This window comes from Rhodnius prolixus, unplaced genomic scaffold (assembly GCF_049639745.1).
Source record: "Rhodnius prolixus isolate KJV_2025 unplaced genomic scaffold, Rpr scaffold_7, whole genome shotgun sequence".
Taxonomy (NCBI): domain Eukaryota; kingdom Metazoa; phylum Arthropoda; class Insecta; order Hemiptera; family Reduviidae; genus Rhodnius; species Rhodnius prolixus.
In genome coordinates, this window is record NW_027411582.1 from 26566927 (window position 1) to 26586444 (window position 19518).

The 19518-nt window shown below is 30.8% G+C and overlaps 3 protein-coding genes across 5 annotated transcripts in view; 1 reads left to right on the forward strand and 2 right to left on the reverse strand.

Annotated features, from left to right (window-relative positions):
- Window positions 1-37: 37 nt before the first annotated feature.
- Window positions 38-3978, reverse strand: LOC141447256 (uncharacterized). Its single transcript, XM_074114593.1, has 8 exons — window positions 3688-3978; window positions 3410-3599; window positions 2296-2448; window positions 1310-1481; window positions 1073-1226; window positions 949-992; window positions 459-591; window positions 38-179 (listed from the first exon to the last, which is right to left on the reverse strand). Exons 1-8 carry the CDS (start codon window positions 3910-3912, stop codon window positions 126-128), a joined length of 1125 nt encoding a protein of 374 aa, XP_073970694.1. The 5' UTR covers window positions 3913-3978; the 3' UTR covers window positions 38-125.
- A 209-nt stretch (window positions 3979-4187) lies between these two features.
- Nelf-A (Negative elongation factor A) lies at window positions 4188-15643 on the forward strand. Of its 2 annotated transcripts, none has more exons than XR_012454231.1 (10): window positions 4188-4428; window positions 4506-4686; window positions 5599-5684; window positions 7864-8029; window positions 8153-8344; window positions 9910-10167; window positions 11198-11289; window positions 12329-12414; window positions 12546-12638; window positions 12879-12934. XR_012454231.1 is itself a non-coding variant. In XM_074114587.1 (10 exons), the coding sequence occupies exons 1-10, from the start codon at window positions 4219-4221 to the stop codon at window positions 13915-13917; spliced, it is 1554 nt and encodes a 517-aa protein (XP_073970688.1). In that variant the 5' UTR covers window positions 4190-4218; the 3' UTR covers window positions 13918-15643. The 2 variants fall into 2 exon arrangements, 1 of the variants encoding a protein (XP_073970688.1); XM_074114587.1 differs by lacking the exon at window positions 12329-12414 and adding an exon at window positions 13742-15643 and having other exon boundaries at window positions 4190-4428; window positions 12879-12978.
- Rsod (superoxide dismutase family protein Rsod) overlaps window positions 14490-19518 on the reverse strand; it is a 36284-nt gene continuing 31255 nt past the window's right edge. For both annotated transcript variants that reach the window (XM_074114580.1, XM_074114581.1), the window contains 3 exons: window positions 19149-19273; window positions 18854-19068; window positions 14490-18201 (listed from right to left, as the gene is read on the reverse strand). In XM_074114580.1, the coding sequence (XP_073970681.1) occupies window positions 18166-18201; window positions 18854-19068; window positions 19149-19273 (376 nt within the window). In that variant the 3' untranslated portion in view covers window positions 14490-18165. The remainder of the gene's footprint in view (window positions 18202-18853; window positions 19069-19148; window positions 19274-19518) is intronic.

Consider the following 19518-nt stretch of genomic DNA (forward strand, 5'->3'; position numbering starts at 1 on the left):
TAATAGCATATAATATTGAAATAAAAATTCAAATGAATTGAATATAAATGAGATTAGATGACTTTATTTTATTGAAAATACAATTACACACTGACAGTTTCATTGTTTATGCTTTTTTATACAATTTAATTGAACGATTTAAAACGCAGTTCACCAATTTTTTTCTTAATTTCTCTCAGCTGCAAATAAAAAGTGAATATTAGTTTTTATTTACGCATAAATATTAGTGGTTTATATTATTTACAAATTTCTTTCTAAAATTTTCTGTTGAGAATAGAAACGAAATTGGGTGCGAAAAACTCGGAAGTCATTTTCTTACTACAATACTTGGATGGTTCAAAGTAATTTATTTTTTCGTATTCCAATTTTTGAATTACTCAAAATACCAAATTACCGCATGCAATCCACATAAAAAATTTTTTTGTAGCTACTCATAACAAATCTGTAAATTTAGTTACCGCTTTTATCTCTTCAATTCTAGAAGCCATCATTTCTCTTATTGAAGCTGTATCCATTGTTGAGGAGGGTATTGGTTTTCGTGGCACACTATCTAGAGCTTCTTGAAGTTTCATTAGCTCTTCGCTTAGTTGCCTATGAAACAGTTAGAAATTTCAATTCTAGAGCATTTTATAAAATATAGTTTAAATATGTAGAGTACCCACATTAATTTTTTTATTCACTAAATTAACAGTTAAACCTAAACTCCTTTTATTAAAATGAAAGTAAAAAGCTATTTTTTTTATTGTTGATATTTTTTCTAAATTTTCTGCGTAGTTGCAAAAGGACAAATTTTGCAAACGACTCTTAGCTTTTGACGAAAGTTTGCGTTTGATTATAATATCAAAAAATGGCAAACTTGTTTTGGTAAACACTTCCCTCGTTAAAGTTTTCACTATCTATCGATACAATCAAATCGCAATATATTTATATAAATTTAACTCAACATACTCTCGCCGTTTTCTTTTTGTAATAGGCACCCCTTTGTATTTCACCTGCAAATATTTATAGGCTATTAATTTAAATGATTAGTACTATATTTAAATACTTATTTATAACCCTAGTAATTTTTTACCTTCGCGTTGAAATCATCGTTAACATCTCTTCTATTGGGGAATCTAGTAAACTGCTCATAAGTCCCGTACGGAGGTAAACTTACTTTCTTTATTACTGGAAGGGATTTATTAGAGGAATACCTTTCTCTCCAATTTTTTAACGTTTCTAAGTCCCTGTACATATCAAATGTGACTAAACATAAACAATTCCTTTCAAATATTAAGTGCGAATTTTTAAAAAAAAATTAAACACTCACTTTTTCTTTTGAAGAATATTATTTTGTTTTTCAATCTTTTTTAAAACACTATCAGCTAAAATTTGATCTACAACATCTCTTGATTTCATCTTTCTGCTAACAAATTTACCAACATCTTCTATTGGTTTGAATGTTTTTAATTTCGAATAATTTGTAGACATTTTTTTCTTTGCTAAATACATAAAAAAAAAAAGTTTACTAGTTCTATTTATTATTGTCTGTGATTTTAATTAAAAAAATTCGCTAATTATTATATTTATTTTACCAAAATATAAGTTTTAATTAATATAGACAACCCTCGGCCTTAGATTCTCTTCCTGTAAGCATCACCATGCTATGAAGCGTTTCCAAGATCCAGATAGGGGAGGATAACTCATATATGGAGTTTAGCTGATTAATTAGCAGGATTCCCCCGATGAAGGGGATTCATTCATGGTGTCATATAGGATTCATTGACAAAGGAGCGTAACAGAGAGAAGTAAGAGATGGTCAGAGGTGTCATGAACATTTCTACGATAGCATATAGTTAGTTACCTTCACGAAATAGAGATCTTTAAAATATTGGAAAAAATATTTTCAAGAATGAACTTGCATAAGTTATTTTAAAATAGTATTGTTATTATTGTATAATTAATATTGATTTCAACATGGCTAACGGACTGATCTAATAGATTGCTTGATGGAGCTTCAGGTGTCAGCAAAATTGATCAGATTAAGGTAAGAATGTCTTCCATTAGCAAGCATTACTGCGTAGGATTCCAAAGGGTCTCAGACAGAATGATCCGTTATTGTCACTTCTTTTTGTACTTAAGGTACGTTCAAACGCTAAAAGTAATGAACATAACCACACCACACAATGTCTTCCTCTGTAGGCAATGTGAATGTCCGCCAAGAATGAGGGATGCACTAAAGAAAGCATTCAGAGGTCGGTCCTAAAGAAAGAAACTCTAATGACTTAATAGTTATAATGTACGTAAAGAAAGTACCTGGTTCATGTAGAGGAACTTCATGAGTTTGCTCTTTCCAACATCTTCTAAAATAATTGATTAAGTCATGTTTATTTAATTCAAGAATTTCATTTGAAGGAAATGTGATTGGATTGCCATGTATAAATAATCCTCTTAAATTAGAAAGTGAACCTGCGTTTTAAACAGTAATAAGTTTAAACATAACAATTTTAAATTGATTTATATTCCGTGAAAATGACGCTTAATGGTATTTAAGTAAACGGTAAAGTCATACAAAATACTGCTTGGGGCAAGTCCCATTTGTATGAGGTGGCAAGTAAATGAAATTAAACCCGGCTTTATCTTACTATAAGATACATATAGTTAACGTGGATATAGTTGAACATTAAGCCCCGTCTAAAGAAATAGGCGATTACTCCAGTTAATTTTCTTATAACATCGAAAATTGATTTACAAATTTTACTGAATATTTGGTTCATTAATATAAAACGACACTTTTATCTGATGTATTCGCAAATCCCAGCAAAGGTATGTAATTCTTAATTACTGATTAAAGTAGATATTTGTTCTATTTTTTTTTAGAAATATCCTTCAATTAATATTCCTTAAATTTCACTTACTTTATTAATCTAAGCAAATTACTTTTATTTAAAACTTATTTTATTCATTAAAAGCTATTTTTAAGCATCGCATTCTGAAGAATTTTGGAGGATTAAATCAATTAATTTAGTGTGAGGGTACTTGTAGTAAATTTCAGAACTAATATTCAATATTTTTGACCCATCACTTGTCCATTTTGATTCGAAGAATCCGAACGACAGAAGAAAGTATAGCTTCTGTCCGTAGGACAGTTGTATAAAGGTTGATCGAACAAAACCACGAAAAAACGTAATGCTTATTTTTCCTCTTTATCAGTGATTGGGCTCAAAAGAGGAAGTTGTACGATGTACACTTGATATAGTTTACATTGAGGCCAAATATGGATACCCCGTAAGTTGTTCATGTTTTTTGGACAAGTGATCCCACCGCAAGGCGTCATAATCCCTGAAGAAAGGTGGCTGTACCACTTCCAACAAAAATAATTTTTCAAAAATTTCACACACTTATAACGTATAATACAAATAGATCATACCAAGCTCTAATGGAAGTTCAGTAATTTCATTTCCATCAAGTAAAATCGTATTCAAATTTGGATGATTCAGCACTTCTTTCGGAAACGAATTAAGCTCATTGTCTCGTAAATCCAAATACTTTAAATTTGGAAAAGCAGCAAACATTGCACCGTCAATTTGTTTAATGTGGTTATCACTTAGGTAAATGTACTGAAAAAATGAAAACGGCCAAAAATGAAAAATACATTTAAAGATATAATTAAATTGCAATATTTATTTTTTTCTCGATTGTACTTACAACTAAGTTTTTAGCATCTTTGAAATTTTGCCAAGGAAATGTACTCAAGCCTTGTCCATTAAGTTCAACGAACATTTCTCCAGTACAAGTATTTTCATACAACCCTTTCTTGATTTCAATATCACCCTTATGTTCTTCATGGTTTTGGCAAGTTTTTCTTTTAAAATCTTGTACACCTTCTCCTAAATGTTTTACAAAATTTGTGCCTTTTTCAAATTCGTGCATAACAGAATTATTTTTTGTGGAACCAAGTAATAAAAAAGACAAATTGTTTAGTAGTTACCTTGGTGACAGTAACAGTTAACAACCGTTGAAAGATATGAATGAAATTCCGTTCTGAATTAACTTGTGTCAATGCTTTCAAATTTTAATTTGTAAAGGTAGAAACTAAATATTAAGTTTTTTACGCTATTAATTAAAACTTGTAGAAACAAATTATTTCACTCATAATTTATGCCAACACTGTTTTATGTTGGCAGAATTGGTTTATAACATTTTGAACTAAATGTCAAATTGTCAACCAGTAGGAATATGGCGACGGTGCGTGATAGTGATATTTCGTTATGGTTACACAACAAGTTAGGAACATCAAACGATTCTTGGACAAGTGGTTCAATTTGTTCACAGTTAAATAATGAAGTTTTGCGCAACATTAAAGATTGTTTTCCAGATTTACAAACCCAAGTTAAATTAAAGCTGTTGCTTTCATTCTTTCACATACCGCGTAGAAATGTTGAAGAGGTACGTATTATGCGATTTGTTTTTAGAAGTGAAAACTAAATTGTGGGTTACTCTGGCTACTTTTTTTTATGTTTTAGTGGAGGACTGAATTGGAAGAAATCGTAGAAGTAGCTCAAGTAGATTCAGAACAATGGGTTTCAATGTTAGCTGAAATGATGAAAACATTACCAGCCACAGGTTCCCTCAATACCGCTATCAGTGAAAATGAGCAGAATAGAAGAATATTTTCAGATTTAGTGAACGATCTTAAAAAATTAGGTAAAAGACTTTCCTATTTTTTCAATTAAACTACTTTTATTTGAAAAATAAAAATAACATTTTAAATTTTGGTTTAAAATCTTAATTGTTCCTCTTCAAAATTATTTGTTAAGTACTCAGATTTTTTTATGTGTTTATATATCGGAGAATGTAAATACACCTATCTCTCGACTTTCATGGAAGATTTTTCTTCAGGATACCATGTGAATGCAGCCTTGCTTTCGTGGAAACTATTAAATCGAAAATTCATTTATTTCAAGTAAAATATAACTATAAAACGAAAATAATTATGAGCTTAAGAACTTGAGTTTTTCCCCTCCTTATTGTATCTCATTATTCAGTTTACAGACATATCCAGTTCATGAAATTTATTTTATGAAGACATTGACAGATGGAATTAATGAAAAATTACCTCAAATATTTAATTCCTGTAAGATGTGATTTCATTTTTATAATTCCTCAATGTTTGAGTCAATTCAGCTCAGATAGTCGATGGATTAGTGGGAATTTCAGATCAGGTAGAGAAGTTTAAGAAATCCGCGATTAATAGTGTCTGAGATTTTTTGTTTCTTTGATCTGCTGGACTAAAACGAATTAAATAACGCTAGAATTAGGGAACAACCCCTATGTAAGGCCTTTTACAAAACATTCTTTGCTTAATTGATTCCATGGATTGTTGACCCAATTTGCTCTTCTGAATGGTAGCCTCCAAATCGTTTCAAGATCATTGTTACGATCATTCGTCTCATTGGCCTTGTTAATTGTTTTTATCTAGTTATTCATCCGTCACTTGTTTCAAAATATGAATTAACGATTTTTATAGGTGGATAATATATATGATGTTTGGGTGATGCATCTTTGTAGGATGAATAATTTTTAATCTTGTTAAGACATAATAGATTTATTTTTCAGTCAGAAAACAAGGAGATCTCAATCTACTCCCGTTAGAATGTCACTACCTCAATAAATCTGCCTTAAACAACATTGTGGATCAGTTGGTAAGTATTTATATTTTAATAAATTTTTTTTTGCTTATGATGAAAAAAATTTGCCAAGATTTCTTTTTTATGAACACAAGTTCATTAGAAAAGAGTCATCTTAAGCTAATGGAACCTTGTTTAATTATAAATTCGTGGTTACGTCTGTGGTAAAGATTCCACAATTTTAAGGTAATTCTTTTCTTAAATCTTCACTTTAGGATAACAAATTCTGACAAGCAAATAATTGGTTCGTCATGTGATTTGACATTTTAAAAGTACTCTTTGGGATATTTCCAAAGTGCTATTGAAATGAAGCAGCTGTGCAAAACATCTGGTTTAGTCCCTGCGATCACTTGCTATAATTCCCTACCAGACATTGTAAAACAAGGTGTAATCCAATTAAGAAGAATTTAAAAACTTTTCTCGATTTCTGTGTTCTTAGTAACGGGCAAGTAATGGGATCGTTTCAAATATCCTTTTTTTAAAGATTTCACTGGACGTTACGTGTGTCAAAGCCTTTTTAAAGTAATTAGGATGTTTTCGCATAAAAATTACTTTTGCGACAATACCGAAATTCATTTTGTTATACTTATTATACTTGGGTTACTTATACTGAATAGTTCATCACTGCTCGGATTGGACATTATACAGCAATAAACTCCCAATCATCTCTTCATCTATATGTTTCTTCAATAACTAGTTTTCATTTTAAGGCATTTCGCAATGTTATTGAGCTAATATCGCGGTATTATTTCCACTGACCCATAATATACCAATTTTGGAGTTTCCTTTTTTTCCCTAAAATCGGAAAAATTTACCTTATTTTTTTTTTTCTTAAGCATTAACGAGATAAAATAGTAAATATGAGATTACATTTGTATGGATATTTTCATATAGAATTTTCTCTGAATAAATGATGATTTATCAAATATTTACAGGGGAAAATAAGTAACAAAAATTCTAAACTGTATTTTTTTTACGACTTAACTAAATAAATAAATAAGTAACTAATCAGGATGCAGAGATAGGCGTGTAAAAAAATGATGGTCGAATTGGTCAACTAGAATCTAAAAGTTTTGCAAGTGACTACGCTTTTTCCCATCGGTTTGCAATGGTTGCTAGTTGAAATGTGCTAGCCTTATATCTCATAAACAGTTTGAAACTAACTGAAAATGCTTTACACTGTTATTTATTAAATTTTTCGAGAGTGGGAACCATTATTTTCTTTATATATTGTGCGTGTACTGATTATGAACGTTGTGAATAAATTGAAGCTACATATTTTTGTTTAATCACGTTTTGCATAAAAATCTGTTAATTACTAGCTTCACTTCGTCCTAAACCAAAAGTTAACATTTTTTTTTTTTAAGCATTTGCTCAAAAACTTGGCGTCCCTTTCAAGTATTAAAACAACTCTTCCACTTCGTGACCATTTTCATTAGATGTTCAAAATGCTTTTATTTTCCAATTTATCTTCGCTTCTAATTTAGTTTTTTGTTTTTTTAAAATATTATTGCATTTAATTAACTGCGACCGTAAACTCTTCAATTTTTAATTTCGCCCTAGGATTTTGTCATATGTGTCTTAGGGAGACTTGATTTTTGGAATTAAACATTTCTTCAAGTTTCCTAAATTCTTTTAATTTTTCTCTACTATCTCCTACTACATTTGCAAGCGCTTCATCATTAGGACATGACCAATCAGCGCAAGGAAGCTGGCAAAACCAACAAGTATTGTGGTTGAACGTATTTTAAAAACAGGCTTATACCATGTTTGATAAGATAACGCGTTTTGTAAGCGATAAAGCTCGCCTAAAGGACTTGTTCATTCTATACTTTCTTTTAAAGGTGATAATTTGTAGAAGAGAAAAAATAAGCAAAACGCAAACATATCAGTTGTGCACTCCACTCATGAACAAACCTCCTAAATTTTAGTTGCGCTTAGAGGAGGGTTGTTTTTCTCATGAATCTATTTTAATGATGAATGATTTATATAGTTCTTAATAAAATTTTAACGCGATTTTCACTTGCCTTTGTCTTTTAAAATCCAATCCACTTTCCTATTTCTTTTATCAGCAGAGTATTGGACTCTGAACACCTTAAGAAAGGAAGTTTTTAAAAAGCAAGTCCAAATTACAATTTTATAACCACATTAAAAAATCAATTTCTTATTTTACCTCTTTTATATATTTTTATAGCCTCAACCTGTGAAGCATTTCACGCTTAAACGAAAACCAAAATCAGCCGCTTTGAGAGCAGAATTAATGCAAAAATCGTTAGATGCTGCTAGTAATTTGAAAAAGAGCGCTGCTCCAACAGTTCCTGTAAGATCTAGGGGAATGCCAAGAAAAATGACAGATACAAGTATTTATCATCTCTTTAATTTGTTGTACACAATTTTTTTCTTAATTATAGTTAATACTTAATAGTTGATAATATTTGTAATGAAATATTTGTATTAAAAACTCATCTACAAATTTTATTCAGCTCCATTGAAAGGAATTCCAAGTCGAGTACCTTCTGGTGGTTTCCAGTCTTCATTGAGTTCAAATTCTCTTATATCACGTCCTTCATTGCCTAGAAATCCAATGCCAAGGAAAGATGGCGGAATCAAATTGTTGGATATTAATGAACAACCTATTAGTTATGCACAAGCTAAGAAGAGGATGAAGATGCAAGGTAAAAATAAAGGATATTTTTGTTAAAGATTCTTTTTGTTTTTAAAAGTTAATTTGTGTTTGATGGCGAGTCTTGTTTAAATTTAGTTTCAAGTGATCTCCTGGTAAGTTGACATTTATCTTCCTATCCAATGAAGTTTAGCTAGAAAGATATCTTCTCGCATTCCTCTACCCACACTGATTCGATGAAGTCTTTAGCTCTCGATTTAGATAATGTGGTATTTTGTAATTTTATTAGCTAAAGGACAAGCGGAAGACACGTCAGCACCTGGTAAGTGGTGATGTTTCTGCAAAAGATCGCGTCTAGTAACAGGCGAAATTTTGCATCAACAGAGATCATCTCCATCCTCTACATAGATTTTTTACCCTGTAAAAAATACTCTATTTTGTATTCAGTTTGACTGTACTCTTTTCCGTTTCTGAAACGGTGTAACAGAATCCTCGGGGACTTAAATCAGAACGCGAACAGGATTGAAAGCTAAGGTCTTCCAGAATACACCTCAGTAGATACCTCCTCTGATTACTTTGCTAAGTCACATCTCATAAGCAGCAGCTTTTTTTTTTGGAATCATTCTCGTTAACAGTTTCCTAAGTCGGTTTCACCGTTAACGTTGTCGAGCGAGGTTTAGTAATATAACCGATTGTAAAACTTTGATGTACGATGTATTGGTTTAACCCTCCATCGGGCGCATTTGATCTGTGAGATGAAGAGGGCATTTTCTTGTTGATAGAAAATCAGGTATTTCTTAGAATGAGCCATGGCCCTCAGTAGCTTCCTCTTTTACCTTCTTCTAACCAAACGGCCTATCGGTGATTTACTCTGAGTTAGGTGGTGTTACTTAGCGTCCGCGTAATCTGTCAGATTAGTTGCGCCCGATGGTCTTATTCTTTGGGAATTGAAATTTTTTCAAGTTTTCTTGTCAAAAACTGTTTCAAAGTACACATTATAATTAAAAAAGCCAGTTTTCTACTTATTGACTATATTTGCAACGAGTGTCTTTTGTTGAATAATATTTAATAGATAGAAAGAGAAGGGGATTCGGACACTAAACAAGCTTTTTTTTTTTTAATTTTTAGAAGATCAAGATGCGGATGATTTTGAGTGCGTATGTACAGATAAACCTAAAACAAAAAACCTATTTCTAGTGTTAGACGAGGGAGCCATAATATTTTATGGGGTTTGCGTGGTATAGTTGGTGACAACTCGACAGAAACGTTCGGAGATGGTTCATGGTCATTCTTTCGAACATAGCGGGTATCAATGCGTAAAACATTTCTTGGATAATGCTAATAAACCATCTCACACATTCATTCATAAATGTCACCTCAAAATTAGGGATGACTGATTTTTCTATTCACATTAATGTTCTGTTCCACTTTACGAGTTTTTTTTTTTTTAAAGAAAAACTTAAACTGAAATTTGTTATCCGTTTCCAAAACATTTTTGATGAAATTATCAGCTATTGGATCACTAATCTTTCACAGATTAGTTGCGCCCTGTGGAGTTACAAACATTTTGCGCCCGATGGAGGGTTAATCATTATTTAATTTTTATTATTTTTATAGAAATAGAAGAAACAAAATTAGTACAACAACAGCAACAGCAGATACAACCGCAGGCCCAGCCACAGCAGACATCGCCCAGCAAGAAATTAGTAGCGGTTGGTGAACAAAACAATACTGGCACTGGTGTAACTAATGTAGATTCTGCACCTGCTGCAACTCCGGATTATGCTGCAGGTTTGGCACCACCACCGTCAGTTGTACAAGTTGGTGTAGGTACAGAGCCAAATCCACCTTCATATGCACCAAATTCTGCTACTGGTTAGTGAATATTTTATTAGAGTTTTAAAACTGTATTATGTTGATAAAAAAAAAAATAAGATTTTCTGTTTATTGTTTTATTTTTTTTAGTTTATTTGATTTAAAATTATGAGATTGTTAGTTATACTGACCTTGACAACATTTACTTTCAGTAAGAAAGCAACATTTTCAAAATCACTACAATTTTTTTCTATTCCTTTAATGATTTCAATAAAAATGAGTTAAATACAGTGGAACCTCGCATAACGAGCACCTCTCTTAACGAGTAATTCGCATAACGAGTAAAACAAATTGATTCTTATAGCGAGCGATGTTTCGCATAACGATAGTTTTCTAATGACATTTCGCTGACTGCGCAGTTTTCGCTGACTCATCGAAAACTGCGCATTCTTCGATTAGTCATTCCTGTTTACGCATATGCATTTCATATTCTCCACGTATCTAATGCATTGATACAGTCGAAACCGAACTTCACCGAATGAGTGGTGTATAGGGGAAGTCCATATAGTGACATTTGTGTTTAAATATTATTGTGTTTATTTTGTTATCCCTCTACAAAATGGCTTCGAAAAGAATTAAAATAACGTTAGAATTGAAACGTAAAATCATTGAGAAACGAGAAAATGGTGTAAATGTGGCTGATCTAGCAATTATCCCCTTTTATTTTAATTTATATGAAAAAAATTGTTTCGCTTAACGAGTATTTCGCGTAACGAGTAAGGTTCTGGAACGAATTATGCTCGTTAAGCGAGGTTCGACTGTACTAAAATTAGGGTTTTTTTAAATAAGAAAAACGGATAAAGAGCAAACTAGTTCTCCTCAATTCCACTATATTTTGTATTTAAGGCTCATTACTTTGGTAATCTTTTAGTAAAATATTTCTATGCAGCGCGTTTCATTACATGATTCTACTTTTGTTTTGCTGTTTGTGGAACCATTCTTAACTCTGTAAAGATCCAATAATTTAGTAATTATTAATATTAATTAGTTATTACTAATTATTATTTAATTTTCTTAATATAATTTTCAGGAGTGTCACTTCTGCAGACAAACTCGGGTACAAATACATTGCTGAGTGCATCATCTCTTGGTACACCTATTAATCCCACTGGAACAGTAAAGGTAAGATTGTTTTTTTAACTTTCATTTATAAATATAGAACTTATCTTAAATTTTACATAGATCTAAAAACAGAATTAGTATAGTGATTGATTTTATTAAAACGTGCTTGAAAAAGAAAAATAATTTAATAAACTCTAGGAGGTGTAGGGTACTTTCCTTCACCTTAACATTATGTTGAAATGGTTTCGTTTAGTAGTGAACTCTGACAGAGTTGTTGAGAGTGATGGTGTAGTTTTCGTTCAGATGGCCCACGCCAGAAGAAAAATGGCCTTCTGGAACTGGAACTTGGTTACACTGAGGAAGATTTACGACTCTTGAGGGATAGAGCCAGATCTTTTAAGCTGTGATCATCAATATGATTGAATTTCTGTCTACTGGAGGAATGAATGGGAGATTATAAAGAGAGGTTAAAGTAATTTTGGATTGTCAGGCTGCATACAAGACTTAGACCAACCTTTGTTGGGTTTCCAAATTAATGAGGGTTATTTAGAAGTTGAATCAATACCTTCCTCAAATGAGTTATATTAAGCTCTTCTGGATAAGGGAACATGCCAGAATAGGAGGATCTGAGTTAAGTAAAAGAGTTGGCTTTAGTGGAACCATCGACACGTGTTTTGTTCTCAAACCAGCACTGAGAGAGGTAAAGATTGTAAGATGAGAATTACAAAAGCGTTGGAGATGTGTTTTGCCTTAAGACTAAAAGGTTTAATGAATTGGATAATGCAGAAAAATGGGAAGTTCTTACCCTGTGTTGGGGATGAAGTTTTGATGGGGTTTGTTGATTGGGTACGCTAAGGTGGCAAGTTATCTACACACGATAAGTAAAACGGTTAGTCTCAATTGTACGAAGTGTTTGGTTTGGAAAAATCACGTACCTTTTATTTTCTAAGATGTATTTTAAAATACCTACACAGATTGGGGCTTTGTGTAAAGAAAGGATAAACTTAGTAGGCTTTGTGACTTGTTATATATTTTATTTAATATTAAAACATTAAATTTAAATATATAATATTACATTCATCACATTTTATAACTTTAGGATTGCAGTGACATAGATGAAATATTGAAGTTCCTTGGATTCACCAATGTACTCCCTTTGGTCACATTTCCTTACCAAAAAAACAAGTGAGATCCCACATTCCTTTTACCTGTTTCGTTTTAAAAAAGTAAAACTGTTCAGTTTATTTTCTTGTTCAATTACAAGAAAAATTTATTGATTTATTTATTGATTAATTCATTTATTTATCTGATAACAGACAGAAATAACACAACTGGAAGTTGAGCGTCCACAAACCATAACAATGATAAGGCCGCAAATAATGCCAGAAGAAAGGAAATACGAATTAACGGTAAATAATTTATTAATAAAGTTGCATAACTTATTCTCCATTTTGGTTTTTGCTTTAGAAAACCATTTGTATTAGAATTTTATTTACTTAAGACGTATTAAGGTCCTGAAGTCATTGGCGCCCGGAGGTTTCAAAATCTAAATCCTTATATTTTCTTTATTAAAATTAAAATAAATATAAAATAAAATAATTATATAAAATTAAATAATTTTTTCAATACAAAAATTTTATTTTTTGCAGAGAGAACAGTTAACTAAAGCGCAAGAATTATTTGGAACAGCGAATAAGGTTACAAGGCCAGAGAAATCGCTAATACTTGGATTTATTGCAGGATCTCGAGGTATTTATATTACTTTTATTAAAACTAATGTTATACAATTTCTTCAGTTAGATATTGTTCATTATCTTAGCCAGTGATTATTTTTTATTAGTAAGTAGTAGTGAATAATTCATTTATTGAATGAAATTGTTTACAACACTTTAAGTAAAAACGTTTCCTTGAATTATAGCATCTTTTAGATAAGAGGTTGTTCATAAACCACGTAACGTTTTTATGAGTGTGGAAGGAGTGACGATTACACTTTCATGGTGTTAGGGAGGGGATGTGTCAGTTATTTTATCATTCTCATTCTCTTAAATATTAAATAGAAGTTGATTGTCTCACTTTTCAGTCATACTTATTGGTTTTTAAAATTTAAAATACTGATCTCAGAACCCATACCCGTAAATCGGGAATGTTAAGTTTCAAAAGTTTTTCGTTTGATAAAATACTTGATTTGGAATTTTTTAATATGTTCGTGTACATATTCCAGGTGGCATCTATCGTCTCAGTTGTTAAGATAGAGTCAGTCGATGTTTGGTTTACGCCTGTATAGACGTTAAACCTATTTTATGTTTGACTACTTTAAAAAATATATTTAATGTATAATTCAAAGTGATTATCACGTTACTCTGGGTAGGAGGATGCAAGTTGAATGTCTACATGTTGTTTTATGGGAAGTGGGCAATTAAAAAAACGTTACGTGGTTTATGGTCGACCTCAAAGCTATTTTATAATAGTTTTTATTAAGATTATTATTTATTTTTTTTTTTTCTGTAAACAGAGAACCCATGCCCAGCTATGGGTGATATAATCACGATAAAACTAAGTGAATATGAAGAAACTGTTAGACAAGACTCAGTAGATGTTCGGAAAATTGTGGAAACGCATTTCCAAATGAATTATGTCAACGGTGAATGGAATTTGATCAATCGTTATCGAGATATAGAATTAACCTGATCCGTTTAGATTAATATATTTTAGAACAATTATATATAGTGCTTCATTTTAGATGCTTGGACCATGCTCGCACATTCAGGTGTTCTTTTTTGGCTTGGTTTTTTTGATAATAACTTGGTTATCAAAGTTGTTATGGTTGTTTAGATTATTCGAATCAGACTTTATTTCACAAAGTATTGAAAATAAATTATTTTTTATAAGTTTTATTTATTTATTTTTTATTTGTTATATATTGTTTATCAGATAATTTTATACTTTTGAAGAAATTTACTTTTCTTTTTCATTCTAAGGCGTATTTATTTAATAATTTCAAAACATTAGATAACATTTTATCTATTTACAACTATTGCAAAGCCTGTCCTGCATGAGTGAGATTCAAGCAAAATTTATTAAATTTGTAAATACATTTTTGTATATAAAATTATAAAATCTGTACAAAAAAAAAAGAAAAATAATGTTTGTTTATTCGGAAGAAAGGACGGATATTATTTGTATATATTTTGTTAGTTTAAATTGGACAAATTTTCAGCATTGTTACTGAAATATATATATATATATATCCTCGTTATAAACTTTTGATTGGACAAGGTTTTTTTTTTTTTATTGTTGGCTGATAATTTTGTATTTATTTATTAAGATTTTTAAGAGATTTAATAGTAGTGTGTTATGATTTCCGAAAATGATACACTTTTGGTTATAATATAGTCATCCTGCCAGACGTGTGCGTTAAAAGCCTTCCTTCCACAGTTATTTCCGTAATATGTACCGCAATATGGGAATTTATTTATCGTCTTGGGAACTAAACATGTTTGGTCCATATGTTTTATTTTTTATTATAATAGATAAACGTAGGTTATTCGTTTATCGATCCTTCAAGTTCTTCAAGAATGTTCCTGTAAACTCCCAGATTTTATCAGGCAGCTTGTACATTTTATTATGTAAACCTCGGTGTATTCTTCAGAACCATCATTTTTATTTCAAAATTTGGACTAACAAAACATATGAAACATCCATTTCAATTTAAGAAACTTGACTAATTCAGCTCTTTTAAAGTAGATATGGCATCTTCTCAAACAGTTGTACAGATAAAAATGCTGTTTTGCTGGGGTTGTATTCATAGATTTTGTAACCAAAGAAGTGCATCGAGAATGAGTTCTGTAGACATGATAGGGAGCGGACTGATGTTAGAGATCTTAGACGCGTTGTTTAACTGTGAAGGTAACAACAACTTAGTTTCAGTAGGACTTTGCATGGCTCCCAAAGGCTAAACATGTATTCCTACTTCAAGTAATATGATTTAGTCCCTTAAAAACAAAAGTTGCGAGAGAATTTCTCCAAAGAAGCTAGAATATCAAACGATTTTTCAGGTTATAGTTGGCTTGTTGGTAAGCTTGCTCCCTGAGATAGCAGTGCAACATGTTTGAAGTTATTGCCCTCCGTTCTGTTAGCATGAAGAGATGATTCTACGCCCCATTTTGTTTCATTTATTCAATTCAAATAAGTTAGACAAAAAATGACAAATGTGGACAGTTTATTCATTTCCTCTACGTTCTCTCCCATCTACCGTTTTCAAAATGTATTTTTAAAAAAAATCCCGGAGTTTTAATATTCATTAGTGGTAATTTCGTTATTAACTTTGCAGGCTGAAATTATGAGACAGTTAATACTGATAGGTACTGCTAACTAAATTAAGGTCACAAAATGTATGGGCTTTTATTAATTATCATAAAAAATCATTATTCGGTCATAGCACACCACTCATATAATATCTATTGCTTAAACGCTTTTTCGCTTTAAAATTTTACTATTTTTCTGGACAATCATTCTGTATTCTTTCAATAAGAATTAATATTCTATTTTAATCGACTACAAAATGTTTGGAAAAACAAAAATTAACTTTCCATTTTAATCTAATTAAAACTATTAAATGTTGAATCACTTCTTTCACTGTAATCGTAAATAAGTTTCTTGTGTCTATGTGGATTTACAGTTAACTTACAAAAAAGAAAAATTATTTGTTAAAAAAAAGAATATATTGTATTTTTTTCAGGGTAATTAGTAGTAACTAATTGGTTAAGTTGGCAATGTTTATCTATAACCGGGACGTTGACGTTTTGGGTACCATGTTTTTTTTTTTTTTTTCCTAATTCTGATCATTTTGTGATTTTATTCTACCAAGTTGTGTACAAGTAGATTTCCACGTTTGCATCAATTATCACATTTGACATTCTACAAATCCCCCGAGTATACATCTAGCCAAAAATCCACAAACACTTATTTCTCCTCTGTCAGAAAATTTCAACTCAGAGCAAACTACAACCCTCCTTGCTCTTCTTCTACCGCTTGGCTCCCGTAACCTTTATGAAAAAGAAAACTTATTCCTCTTCAACGAATAAAAAAAATCAAATCCATAGCCTTGTTTTTATTGGTTCCTGATTCGCATGCCTTTGGAAATCGCAACAATTTCATTACAGTGCGTTTGTTGTAGAGACTCATTGCCATTAAAAATTTGTAACTTTAGCCGGTGAACTTGGGGAAAGACCAGATATTATATATGTTCACATCTTACTATACCATTTTTCCGCCTCCGTGTTTTTGTGCTTTAAAATTCACCTAATAAACCCTTCTTAAACAATTGGTCCAACAAATAAATAATATTGTAAGCTAGAATATAATTTGTTCCAAGCGTAACATTCATACCAGTCCATATTTTCTGTGTGTTTTTTAAATAATGATAAAGTAAGAAGTGCTAATTAAATAATCTCTCAAAATAATTTTTTACTTTTAAGAAAGAAACTTAAGACGTACATAACATAATGTATTTAAGAATTGTAAGCAAAAAGTGCCCTGTAAAAAAAAATTGCCTTACTATTGAGACTTAAATTAAATTGTATATAATAAATTCCTAATATAATTACAATGTGCTTTTTTTGTTACAACCATCTCATTGTTATTTTGGTAATTGCGAGTTATTCTAAATCTAATTTGGCGGGCACCCATTCTACTTAACCAACCTTTCTCCTAAAAAATGATTTGAAAATATATTTATATAATACATGGGTAAATCATAATATGACGCATCTCTAACGCAAAGGTAATAAGTAGGTATAAGGCATCACAAAATTAGAGATCACCTGTAGAGGTTTGCGATCACCAATAATCATCGTCTGCCAATCAACTAATGACGACTAAAGAACAAAAATAAATTTCAAATGGGATTTGAGTTAACATCTTAAATTTCAACCTCTCCTCTAGCAATATTTACATTGCCTGCGAGTTTTTAAGTGAGTTAATATGGAAATATTTGGATTTAGTGAACTCTTGAACAGACTTCAGTCGGCCATAATCTATTACAGGGCCAAAATAGACGTTACAGGATCGTATTGTATAATGTACACATTATAGCTACTTTAAAATAACTGACATAAAACTTCCATATTGGCAATATTTTTGCTATTAATGAAATTATATCTATGCAACGATCATGTGCCATGATAAACTCATGTACGTTAAGTCAGGTAAAATTCGTTGGCTATATCTCATAAACTAGTGTTTACAGAAAGGAGTTCGAAGTAAAGAAGGTAGGATAAAAACAAAAAGGACTTGAAGTATTCGCAACTAAAACAAAAAATAAACCTTACCAATTATGCAGCCCTCAAGACAATGACATAGAAATAAGTTTCTAAAATTTTTCTGCAAACATATTTAATTCGCAAAGTGGTAAAAGGGTCTCAGAATATATCAGATTGAGGACACTTAAGAATTTATACTATCAGAAAGAGAAAAACTGCATTTAATAAAGGGAAAGAGTGATGCCCAAATACTCTTCCTTTCCTCAAAACACTACTAAAATCAAACTAGTTTTCTTAGGCTTACAAAGATAACACACCTGGGAATAGACGCAAGAGATGAATAATAGAATGGTTTTGTAGTTCTAGAAGCAAGGTGACAGAAACTATTAAAACATTTTTAATATTTTCAGGAACTTTTTTTTTTAATTACAATTTTTCATTTTACTTTCTCTAAAACAGCTTTTTAAAAAATAACAATAAATAATATTAGGTAAGCTACTGAATTCTCAAAATTAAAACATAGAAACAAATTGTTAAAAATATCATAGTTACGTACAGTCTTAAAATTACAATGGCAGTTACAGACAAATAAATAAGGCAATTAGAGATTCATTTGGTTTGAGCAAGCTTTTTTTTTATATACATATATTTAAATTTTAGTCATATTTACAGAATATTACAGTATCTTGAAGACAAATAACAGCAATGGTATCTGCAACAGAAGCATTACTTATTTATGCATTTGACTAAGATTATATAGTTAGCAGCAGACTTTTAACTACTTAAGTTGAATCCGAAAAATGGTATAGAGGTTACAAAGATTACCTACCATAACAAATCATTTTAGATCTAAGTTAATACCATTTAAAGATAAATGCATTCACTTTTTTGCTTTTGAAAATTAAAATTAGAATGACGTTTGACTGAGTCAGATAACTGGTGACAATGAACAGAAACGTTTTAAATGGAAGTCAAATTTGTAAGCCAGCTGTGCACATCCTGTGGCCATACCCTACATATCCCTAGTCGTTATTGTTAAAAATAAGATAGTATCGACTTCAAACAAGAAATGATGAAAATATTATTACTTCTTAATTTCTAAATTTCTAGAACAAGCAAGTATTCCTTCGTTTCAAATTTCCGAAACTAATATTTAACCGGAAAATTGTAAGTAGTCGTTTACACCAATCATCTTTGTTGAGCTTTTTAACAATCAAATGAAGGTAAGTTAAAATTAAAATAAAATGGCTACTTTCATAAGTGAATCGTTGCATACAAAGAATTAATTTATTAAATAAATAACTAATAAGAGTAAATGAATTTAAAAAAAAATTGTTACGACTAAGTTGTAATGAAAAAATTACCATTAATAAAATCTGAGAAGATTGAACCTTCCCAGCATCACCTCTTAAACTAAAGCTTTTCTCATCTGTTGGACTTGTAGAACAAAGTTTATAAGACACTGTAGAAGGTCTTTTTTTACTGTGAATATAGCCAGGTATATATAGACTAGGTTCACTCAATCGTCCAGATGATAGAAGTCGACTGAAGTCTTGTTCTAATTTATTCGCTTGTGGACCTTAATAAATTTAAAAATAGTACAGTTACTAAATGCAGCTTTATAAACGAGTATAATGTGCATTAAACTATCTTATTTACCTTTGAAATGAATTAAAAGTTGTATGCAAGCTCCATTGTATAAAATATTTGTCTTCCTGGAATCCACGGTGAGAAACCAGTCAGGTACACCCAATACTTTACGAATATCTTCTAAAAACTGAGAGCTGGAAAATAGGGAAATAATAGTTATTAGCGTGTACACGAGTGAAAAATTGAGTTTTCTTTCAAATGAAACATTTCTCTCAAGTATGCATTATTAATTTTTTTTTCTGCAGTTTATTTAAAAGATAAACTTTAAACTTAGACGATAAGTCTACCCGCTGAAGGTTAAATAGACTACTGAATTTAGAATATTGTATTCACTTGAGCTATGGAAATTTAAAAATAAAGAAACAAATTAAAACTGCTA

Coding starts and splice junctions, on each gene's coding strand:
- LOC141447256 (XM_074114593.1), bottom strand. CDS start 3,912: ATGCACGAATTTGAAAAAGGCACAAATTTTGTAAAACATTTAGGAGAA. Junction 592..948: donor ACAAAAAGAAAACGGCGAGA/GTATGTTGAGTT, acceptor ACTGTTTCATAG/GCAACTAAGCGAAGAGCTAA. Junction 180..458: donor GAATTGAAGAGATAAAAGCG/GTAACTAAATTT, acceptor TTTTATTTGCAG/CTGAGAGAAATTAAGAAAAA.
- Nelf-A (XM_074114587.1), top strand. CDS start 4,219: ATGGCGACGGTGCGTGATAGTGATATTTCGTTATGGTTACACAACAAG. Junction 10,168..11,197: donor TGCACCAAATTCTGCTACTG/GTTAGTGAATAT, acceptor TATAATTTTCAG/GAGTGTCACTTCTGCAGACA. Junction 11,290..12,545: donor ATCCCACTGGAACAGTAAAG/GTAAGATTGTTT, acceptor ATCTGATAACAG/ACAGAAATAACACAACTGGA.